Source organism: Cotesia glomerata, linkage group LG3 (assembly GCF_020080835.1).
Source record: "Cotesia glomerata isolate CgM1 linkage group LG3, MPM_Cglom_v2.3, whole genome shotgun sequence".
Classification (NCBI taxonomy): Eukaryota; Metazoa; Arthropoda; class Insecta; order Hymenoptera; family Braconidae; genus Cotesia; species Cotesia glomerata.
Window position 1 is genome coordinate 25,202,380 of NC_058160.1, and position 11,280 is coordinate 25,213,659.

The window sequence follows — 11,280 nt, forward strand, 5'->3', positions numbered from 1 at the left end:
TACAAGGTCATTTATTAATTATGTATCTAAAGATCGAGAATTTTCGAATGCAGCTTAAATACTTATCATAATAAATTGACTATCGGTGAGAATATGAAATCTTGAAAAGGCAAAAATTAAAGTCAAGACCTTTGCAATGACACTAAATTTCACTAAAAAAGAACCGATTTTATCATATGACTATCCTGACCACAAAATTTTTCTTATTCTCTTAATATTATAGATTATTTTGCTTGATAAATTTCAGGATTAATAATTAGTATGAAATGCTGCATAAAATTAAAAGAAAAATCTTGTGAAGAAATAATCAATTGTTGAATTGAAAACTTATAAAAATAAAAAATACAAAGAAGAAATTTATTAATTTAAATTTAAATTCAATTGTGCGTATTTTTTTAAATTTATCATTATTGATGATCAATAATTTTTAATAAATTATTTTATTCATGATATAAATAACAATTGAATTCTAATAAATCCTGTTAATAATTATATACACAGACAAATTCTTTTATTGTTAATGATCATGAATGCAGAGCCAAACATACAAAGAATTAATCATGTGAATGATGTTAAATAGTTTCGCGGATATAATAATAGAAAAATATCTTCAAGTGTATCATGAGGTGAAACGAACACTCAATAAATCTCAGTGAGTCTATTAAATAGCGGTATATTGTGAACACACGTAGACAGGAAATCACTCGTCTGCTACCGGAACCGACACCCTTTCGCAAGTAAACCACACGCTATATTATCTCGGAGTATATTTTATACATAGATATTAAGTGTAAAAATTAAAAAATTATAATAATAATAATAATAATAAGCCGCATATTATAATAATTTAAAAACCAACTGTAAAAATATTACAAACAATAATGTTAACAACAAAACTTTACTAGGACGCATAAATCAACTTTGGATATTACTGGCACTTAAAATGGATAATTATGATGAAATACGGTAGAAAATTTTTCATAATCCAACTATAAACGTGTACTGCGGCAAGCGCTAAATAAAAATTTAATGAAATATGATATTTTACTTAACTTTTTTAAATAAATTACGTGCAACACCTGCCTATATTAATCTACTCTAGTTGTTGTTATTATTAACGTAAAATTAAATAGATTATAAATTGAAGTTTACAAAAAAACTGATAAATAATAAATCAAATATTATTAAAAATAATTTCATTAACTGAAAGCAAGATTATGTGTAGATAAATCTTTAATTGATAAATAATTGAGCTATAAATAAAATGCGGGAGTCTTTTGAGGAATAAATCAAGTTAATATAAGTAAAATAAATAGAATTAAGACTTATACATTATATGTTAAATATATGTATAGGTTTAGGACGATAAATAATATTAAATAACAATTTGCAATAACAAACTAGCGTTTGCTTGAAATATTAAGTCACGTAAGAGAATAATTCTCTTGATATAAGTACAAATCGAATTAATCCATCCGTAAATCATTTGCTGTTTTATTTAACCGTAGAAAATTATCCATATGTATTTATATATTTAAGACGCTCATGTTATAATTTTATAGTATGAATATGTAGTAATAGTAATAGTAATAGTAACCAGTAACAAATAACAGTTAACAGTGACGTATATAAAAAATATAATATATATGTATAAATTTAGTAGAATGTTGCATGCCGTGGGATCAAGTGTACAGGTATCTGAGGCTCCTAGGAAACCTCCGGACTCTTCAGACTGTATCAAACTAACCTATCAGCTATCAGCTAGTCATGTAAATGGATAATAACAATAATAAAATAAGATGCATATTGACGTAACACTTTCACCCCTGAAGCTGTTCTTCTGGAACGGACATCGGCCCCGACACGCCATACAAATTCATCTTTGCATTCTGTATGCATTCATCACTTCCTTTCTATTCGTTTATTATTGTACTTTTTTTTTTAATTTGAATACGTGAAGATATCTTACTGCCTTTTTCTAATAATTATCTTGGTAATTAACGATGGATTTAACTTTTTATTTGCAATGTAATTAAACGATACATTAACTTGTACGCGGTAGCTGGAAAGCCCTGGTTCGATCCTCGGCAAAGATGAATTGAATTATTTATTTATGATTAAAAGTATAAAAAATTTTTAATAATTTTACAGAGAGAAGAAATGTATTATTTGCTTTTTAATAATTTAATTCTTTTGAAAAGAATAATTGCTATATTAATTAATTTAACGTAAAGTTTTTTTTTTAATAAAAAATGACTAAAGTTAATTTCAAATTGAATTTTTTAAATAATTAGAAATTTATTCTTGATAATTAAAAAAAAATTCATTAAATAAAATGGATTTATTAAGACTAAAAGTAGAATATTAGAAAATTGCGTGGGTTTGGCCAGTGTGAGATGCATTAACTGTGACATAAGACTTTCACCCCCAGACAAATACAAGTGGGAGTCGCTGTCCATCTTACCATGCAGTTAACAGAATAAATATATTATATATACGGATACGAATAAAGATGCTTGTTAGTAAGATTGGATTAAAAATAAATAAATATCTGACAGATGAAAATAATGTGTCTGAGTGTCTGAGATCTTAACTAATCTGTTATTTAATAATATATACATATTTTAAAAATCCTACCGATGGTTATAAAATAAAAGTAAAAAAAAATAATAATAATATTGAAAATAACAATTATGTAATAGAATAAAAGCTGGTTGAACTTTGCTTAGTCCGCGTTACGTGCCGATCGGACTCACGGCGATTCCTCAGGTAGTGCCTCTACTCTCCAATAATGAAATATACTCGTGAGAAGTTTTCGATCGACTTCTGCTCGTTAGTAAAACTCTCTATACATTTATACATATATATTACTTTACGGCTATTAGTATTTAAAGAGTATACTGACTATCATTACAGGATTTTTTTTTATTAAGCGTGCATTCAATTAATACGCAACATGTCAAAATAAAATTCTATTACGTATTCAGAAAATTTCATATTAATTTATACCGTAAAATTCTTCTTGGTATTTAAGTTTCAAAAATCTCAATAATTTATTTTTTATTAGCATTTATTATTTCATCATATTACTATATTTCTATAATTATAAATTGTTACACTTTCAAATTTTATTATCATTATTTTTTTTTTTTTAATAACAATAATAATAATTTATATTTATTATTGGATTTTTTTCTCCTAAAGACTGGTTTTTTAATATTTTTTAATTACCTGAAAATCTAAATAATAATATAGAATAAATTATTATTATTTATATAAAAAATTTAAAGATTTAAATTGCTACTTATTATTAGAAATTGAAAATAAAAACAATAAAACCTTTTCATTGTTTGTGTTGTTATTGTTATCTTTATCTTTTTAAATTTAATTTTAATTACTAATGGATTTCCTGGATGAAGTATATGGATATGGTATATTATAGACAAGATAGACACACGTACAAACTCGAGCGGAATAGGATATATTAAAGAGTAGGGGATTGGAGAAATAACGGGTCTTACGAAAAACCACAAGTGCTACTTTTCTTCAATTCTATTCTATTATATTCAGTATTAAAACTGTTGTTATATATTAATTTTTTATATTTCTGTATAAAATGTATAAAATAAATGTATATATATATGTATATAATATACATAATATAAAATACAAAAACATGTAAAAGATTAATTGTTATTGCGACTTTAGCGTTAAATCTTTCATCAGAGTCCTTAACAGCAATAATAAACATCACTTAAATTTAATCATCAGCAAGTACACATTTAATCGAAAATAACTTTCATTTTCATTTAATTGTGCGGTTAACCATGTGATGAAATAAATTCATATTCTCATTAAGTATATAATATCAATTAGACGATGTACATTAAGTGTCAGAGGCTCTTGAACTTACATTAATTGTTATTAAAAGAGTTAATTATTAATGTAGGTTACTTATTAAAAATAAGGTGATATGAAGAGAAGAATATAAATATATACATATTTGTACGCCTACTACTCATCATCGCCCACATTTTGAGTATGATAAGTGATGAAACCTTTTATTTTTACTAAGAGAACGGCTAATTAAATCTCAATTATTTTTAGTAGCCTTGTAACGAATTCCGCTTGTTTACTACCTTATTTTGTTGTTTTCTTCTTTTAACATCAGCTGATTATTAAAACTATTATTTCTTTTAATTTCTCACCTTTTACAAAATTAAATAATTTCACATATTGTTAAAAAAAAATTAAATTAACAACTTCTAATGTTCTAAATATTATTCAACAATTATGAAACAGTTAATTTTTTAAATATGTAAGAATAATCATAAAATTACTTCAGTTTAAGAATTTTTTTTTACTATTTAAAAATATGTTGAAATTCTGATATGTATTTCATTCATGCTCAACATAATTAGTTATTTCTTCTGAGTATCTAGTGAATTTAATAAAAAAAAAAAAATTTCTTATGAATTATTAATCCAATATAAGTAAAATAACTTTATTACTCAATAATCCATTCGGCATTGAGCTATTAATGTCTAAGTAATAAAAACTTTAAAGAATGATAAGCTATCGAAGTTTATTTCGGTTCGTTGATCATTTAATCACATAAATATACGCGGATATTTAAATTTAGAGTTGTGTTTAGTTTCGCAATAGCGAGGAACTAAAAAAATTTAACAATTTGTCAATGTATACAAAAACAGGCGCTGATATATGACTCAAGCACCTGTAATCATTGTCACACCTACTTTCGTTGAAGAATCTTTAAGAATAGTCCCAGTATTTTTATAAAAACGAAATAGAATCCAATAATCTTATATTTAGCCAAAGTATTTTTAAAAAAGTGTAGAAAGGCAAGTGAAAACATTTTAGATAAAGTTTCAGTGAAACTCTCTAATCAGAACAACTGATAACTCGATAAGACTATAAATAATGTACCGCCTTGTACATGTTTGAATAACAATGGAAATAAAAAAAGGAACTACTAGAGACTATTGCTAGTAATAAAAAAAAAATAATAACTTACAGCATATTTGTCCTTGTAAAATAGAGAACTGGTCGACATGTTAATGATAATCTCATTAACACATAGGTCTAACAATTAAAACACGGGACATCTCATCGCTGACCGACTCCGAGGAGTTATTTCAATTAAAGTCTAGTTTATTTATTAAATTAATTTAATTTTCGTTTTAATTTCTGCATACAGTTAATATTAATTCGCGGTTTTTCCTCCTCCTGTTCACACACCACTCAAAACGTTTTACACACGTGCATATTCAAACACTAGACTCTGACTAGAAGATCTTATCTTTTGAGTATGATAATAACGATCATGATGATTGGCCTGAGTGACGAACTAAGTAAACTTTTAATTCATAAAATATCCAGAGACCAGAGAACCGATGGAATGTTTTTTCAAGTGATTAAATTCAATATAAATATGAATAGCTCATAAGCCGGCAGGTAAGTTGGCAGGTACTTTGTGTATATCACCTGAATTGAAACTGCAGGAGAAAGAGACTGGTATACCGTGAGTATGTCCAGTTAGTTGCTTCCACCATCAAGTTTAAGCAGAAGGGTAAACCCCACCATCATCAGAGCACATTACACGACTACGATGATGACGGTGTACACATTACACATGTACACTGATCAAATGAGAGAGTTAAATTACAAATACAGTCTAGTGTAGTGGAAGTAGTCATAGTCATCGCATCAACCAAACGATCCGATACGGTATTACACATGTATATTCAGATCTATCATATTTATTTATGTATACGTATTATATGTATATTATTTTTATTATAGGTATTGTCAAGAGTTTGTCGAGTGACCTACAATCAACAATAACTGCTATTCCTTCCTTTTCATTTTTGACTTCCTATCTCTTTTTTACTCAGCTTTATTATATTTCCATTTCTATCCTGCGATGATGCCTTTTCAAGGACATTAGTTTAAATAATATACTCTTACTATACTCTAGTTTACGAAGTAATAATATATTGTTTTGTAATTAACAATAAAATATCTACATCATTCATTACTCGCTTTTATTTTTATTCAATGAGAAATTGAATAATAGAAATACTAATTATTATTTGATTACTTACTTGGATTGAATAAATGATAATTTGTTGGAAATTTACATTCAGCTTTTGTTTTTAGATACTTCTTAATTATGCAGTATGTTCTAAAAAAAAATAAATTAATATGTTAAATGAATAATGTTTGTCAAGACTTAAAGTTATGAACATTAAAAATAATTAAATGTTACTTAGTATATAACAACATTTTATTACATCTATTTAATAATAATATTAAAAAATATCCATGAGATTTTAATTAATATAACAAATATGTAAATATCGACATCGTTAGAAATTACCTCATGTAGCAGCATGACTGATGATTAAAAAACAATTAATCTTGCTATTAATGCAAGCTTGTTGGTATCTTTAACTTAATTGTTTAATCTTTAATCCTCAAAAATTAAAGCAAAGCTTTTCGCGCATCTTTTTCATTCTTTTGTCTTCAGCAATCTTCTTCTCATGCCAAGAATGCGGAGCTTTGAAATTATAAACGTGATCAACTCTCATTGTCCTTTTTAGTATTTTGACGCTGTTTAAATTATTCATTGTCAAATTGATACTTTGCTGGTTCTCGTGACATAAAAACCGATGTCAAAAAATATCTAAGCACTGTCTTGATATTGATCATTCCATGACTTGTTAGAGTTCTTAAACAGTTCTTGCTCTCCGAATTTTTTTATATTTTTTACGTTTGCCATCAGGTTTATAATATTTAAACTTTAAATTAACGAGTAAAAAAAAATTAAATATTTATTTTATGCCAACTTTAATATTTAAAGTGAATATTTAAAATAAATATTAAAATATTTGAGATGTAGTTCAGCAATTTACTTAGCAGTCAAGATTACGAGCAACCAATTCGTAGCTTTTTTGACAGAAATGATGAGATTTAATCTCGCATTAATCAGAGCCAAAATTTGAACCATGTGAATTGTTAGAGTGTGTGGGGATTGTTTTGTAGGGGTGGAAAGTCGGCTAGGTCGAACCCTCTCTTCCTCTTCAACTGCCTCACTCACCTCACTCTTTTAGGTTCTTAAGTTCAGCCTTTATGCTAGATGGCATCATCTTACCCTATTATAAGTTGCAGGTACTGAGTTTTTATGACTCACTATCAATGTCTACTGTTCTTTTAATAATTTCTTAACTTACATTTATTAACTTAATCCTTTGTATTATTTATTATTGACATTTTTTAAATTTTTATTCTTAAATATCTAATAAACTAAATAAATACCACACTCATGAATTTATTTTAAATTTGAATTTTTAAGTTTGTGGTTAGTAATTTAAGTTCTTTCAATGATTATAAAATCGTAAACTACTATTGTATAAAATTATCTGACAATATTTATGTTTTAAGTTGAGAAGTTTTAGCGCGCAAGGCTTTTTATACAACACCTTGTATTATTATTATTATTATTATTATTATTATTATTATTATTATTATTATTTGTTTATTATGATTTATTAAAAAAAAATGCTCTTACCTATTGACGGTAAAAAATATTTTACTGTTTGTTTTTTTTTTTTAATTCACTTGTTTATTTATTATTTTGACAACAATAATTTTTACTTCACAACATTAAGATTTTTTTAACTTTAAATAAAGTTATTTTTATTAAAAATGATCTTGAATAAGCGTAATTGATGATTTTGCGTGTTTCACCATTCAAATTAAGGATATTGAGAAACGGAAACATGACTAGAGCAACTTGCTACTGCGCATAATCGATCGGTCGATAGGTTGTAAGACAACAATACATCGAATAAATATTAATATCGAACAGACTACGGCGCGGTTCGGCAGTAACTGTGCACTGTGTTTGTTTCTTTCTTCAGGGATAAGGAAGCGTTTGAAAAAATGAGTGGAGACAAAAAGTAAGTAAATTTAAATAAATATTAACCAATAAGTAATGGAATTTGTTATAATTAAATACGAATTATCAATGAGTTGATATTAATAATATATGTATTATTTATTATGTGTGAATTGTGTGTGCCGCCCCCGTGGCTTCGAAACACCGCCATGTTGCTAAATTTTCGTATTGATTCATGATGAAATTTCTAGAATAACCGGCATTTTATGGCTATTTTTAAAATCAATTTAATTATTGATACATTCAAAAATAAATCATCATTTTAATTTTACGAGGTATAAATAATTATTTTAACCGTGATATAAATAACGATCGAATTAATAAAGTCGATGTGAAATAAATTGTAACATGAGCTGCGTCATATTTTATATGGTTTCCTAGTAAACTAGAAATACGTCGATACAAATGATTATCTGGATTCTATTCTCACGTACTAATTAATTTAACAATGTCTTATCACATTATACAGTTTATTTTATCATAAAATGTTGATTTATATCGTCGTTACAATCAGTATATAATGACTCGCATTTTTTTTGTCGACTTCATTTGTTTTGCCTTCTAACCTGTACAACGACCGCGTGCTTTTTTTTTCTATCGATTTCTTAATTAGTTTTATTTAAAGATTATTAAAGCAGACATGTAAGCGAGTTAAGATGATTACCATTATTATGTAATTGATAATAAAATAATATTTTATTCTATATTAATTTTTTTTTCTTTGTTACTTAGGGTTACACCACCCCCAGTTCTCTGGGCACAGCGAAAAACTCACCTCTATGTCACATTTTGCTTAGAGGACTGCAAAAATCCGACAATAAACATCGAGGCGGAAAAAATTTACTTTAAAGGTGTTGGTGGTACAGAACACAAGGAGCATGAAGTTACTATTAATTTATACGGAGAAGTAGACCCTGAAAAGACTATTAAAAATGCTAAAGGAAGACTCTTTGAAGTCTTGCTGTTCAAAAAAAAAGAGGGCCCTTACTGGCCAAGATTAACTAAGGAAAACAATAAATTCCATTGGTTGAAAATTGATTTTAACAAGTGGAAAGATGAGGACGACTCTGACGCCAGCGGCAGCGATGACGGTGGTCCAGGAAAAGGAGAAGACTTAGAAAGTGTAAGCATTTTTTTTCTTTTCTATATTTTTGATTTTTATTTAGTAATTGTGATTAAAATTGATGGTTTTTTTATGGCATTAAAATTAGCAGTCACTTAAACATTTTTTAATTTTTTTTAACAAATTTATTTTTTCCAAAAAATCATAAAAAAAAATTGCATTTTTTATTTTTTTAAATTTTCACATGTTAATTTTTTTTTTCTACTTTTTTTTTGCCATAATTTATTTGTTAAAAAATTTTTAGAATTATGAAATATCTGCTTAATTAATTTTCATGGTTTTTTTTATGTTATTACAGGTGATGCGTAACATGGGTTACTTGAGTGGTAACGGCAATGTAAAACCAAACTTGGATGATTTACCCGATGAAGTAGACGATGCCGATAGTGATGATGAAGAACTTCCTGAACTCGAGTGAAATTATTTAAAAGACCAAAAAAGTAAAATCGTTTTTAAATAAATTAAAAAAAAAAATAAAACATGAGGAATTTTCAAACTTGATTCCTCGAGCGTGATTTTTTTAACACATTCGTAACGTATATTGATTGAGCCCTTGTGACCGTAAGATTTTTAAAAATCAGAAGATTCAATTTTTGCAGTCACAAGGTTGTCGTAAACGTTTTAGCGAGTTAATCTGTCTCACAGCCACTTGCAGTAAAAAAGTAAAATTAATACAATTGAAATTAAATAAGTAATAGTAAATTAATCAGCAAGACTATTGGATGGCTAGAGGGTTAAGTAATAACTAGAGTTCATGGACTTTTTTTCCTCATTGTTAATTTTATTTAATAAAAATAAGTTGTAATAATAATTATAATATTAATTATAAACAAGCTTTTTTAATAATGATCAATCTTGTAAAATAAAGGTACGAAAAAATAAAAAATTGTGTTCAATAATTTGTAATTTCTTTATTTTATTTAGGTATAAAATATAAATATTTCAATTTTTAATTAACCAACTATACTAGAAGCTCCTCTTAGTGCTAAATACCCAGCAGTAATATCCATTGGTAAACTTCGTACTGTTGCAAATTCTTCCGCAGTCGCATAATACAATTTTGTTTGTGGATCTGTATATTTTGCCTGTAAAAAAACAATTATAATTGATTTAAATGTTCTCATTAGTTTTTAGTTATGATTTTTTTTCCTTAGAATTGAATCATAAAAATTTCAGCCTCAATGATAAGAATAATCATCAAGTATAATAATTACTGTGATTATTCTATCAATCACTATTTATATCTTTTATAAAATACTTAAAAGTGAATGAGTAGGTATTAAAATTTTTTAACTAAATATATTCTTTTCATACCTGTAATCCTGATATATCTGAGTACTTTTTAGCTGGTCGAAAACTCGGTGGTGCATTTATTGAACTATCTAAGAAAAATTTTTAATATTAATTATTCGTATGGATTTATCACATAATAAAAGCTAAGTATCACACGATAAGATTTAAAATAAAAAAAGTGAATACACAATTTGTTTTTAATAATATTAAAGCAGACTTACAATGAACAAATTCAGGCGGCCATGGTAGGCTTTTTTCCTGAGCCAAAACTTGTTTCAGCGACCGCCAAGTTCTTTTTTTACCTGATACAGTTATAGGACGAAATTTTTGTTGAAATTCTGGATTTTTAAAAATCGGCTGAGGTTTTTTAACTTCTGTCACATCTTCTGTTCCCATTTTTCACTTCTGAAATACAAAAAATTTATTTATTTACAAATATAACCTCCATGACAAACAAAGTCTAACAAATAATACTTGATAGTTGATTGAAATTTTTATCAAAAATTAAATATCGATAAATTAATTTTTAATGTTAAAAATTTCAACGATCTCAGGTACATACTTTAAATTATTCCTTTTTTAAAATCTACTTGTTTGTGAAAAAAATTCTTTCAATTTTTAATATCTCAGTACTGTACTTATATATAGTTTCAATATTTAAATATAAATCAAAAATGAAATTTTTACTAACCTTTCTATGCATAGATTGATTAAAAAAATTTAATAAATCAATATAATCCTAGAATTTAATTTATCATGTTAAAACTTTTGAATAAATTTTGACAGCTGATTCAGCGCTGAGCATGCGCAACAATTAATTCAAACTACTTTTCATTATATTAAAAAATCAATATCAAAAATCAAAATCCCATAAATTAAAATG

At 26.3% G+C, this 11,280-nt stretch overlaps 2 protein-coding genes across 4 annotated transcripts; one reads left to right on the forward strand and one right to left on the reverse strand.

Moving 5' to 3' along the window:
- The first annotated feature begins 7,841 nt into the window (after nucleotides 1–7,841).
- On the forward strand, nucleotides 7,842–9,578 carry LOC123260329 (prostaglandin E synthase 3). Of its 2 annotated transcripts, none has more exons than XM_044721357.1 (3): nucleotides 7,842–7,982; nucleotides 8,714–9,104; nucleotides 9,403–9,578. In XM_044721357.1, exons 1-3 carry the CDS (start codon nucleotides 7,966–7,968, stop codon nucleotides 9,520–9,522), a joined length of 528 nt encoding a protein of 175 aa, XP_044577292.1. In that variant the 5' UTR covers nucleotides 7,842–7,965; the 3' UTR covers nucleotides 9,523–9,578. The 2 variants fall into 2 exon arrangements, with proteins under 2 accessions (XP_044577292.1, XP_044577293.1); XM_044721358.1 differs by lacking the exon at nucleotides 7,842–7,982 and adding an exon at nucleotides 8,477–8,623.
- Nucleotides 9,579–9,995: 417 nt separating this feature from the next.
- On the reverse strand, nucleotides 9,996–11,269 carry LOC123260332 (INO80 complex subunit C). 2 transcript variants are annotated; one of them, XM_044721360.1, is made up of 4 exons: nucleotides 11,089–11,269; nucleotides 10,619–10,802; nucleotides 10,419–10,486; nucleotides 9,996–10,189 (listed from the first exon to the last, which is right to left on the reverse strand). In XM_044721360.1, the coding sequence occupies exons 2-4, from the start codon at nucleotides 10,791–10,793 to the stop codon at nucleotides 10,058–10,060; spliced, it is 375 nt and encodes a 124-aa protein (XP_044577295.1). In that variant the 5' UTR covers nucleotides 10,794–10,802; nucleotides 11,089–11,269; the 3' UTR covers nucleotides 9,996–10,057. The 2 variants fall into 2 exon arrangements, with proteins under 2 accessions (XP_044577295.1, XP_044577296.1); XM_044721361.1 differs by lacking the exon at nucleotides 11,089–11,269 and adding an exon at nucleotides 10,960–10,998.
- Between the last annotated feature and the right edge of the window lie 11 nt (nucleotides 11,270–11,280).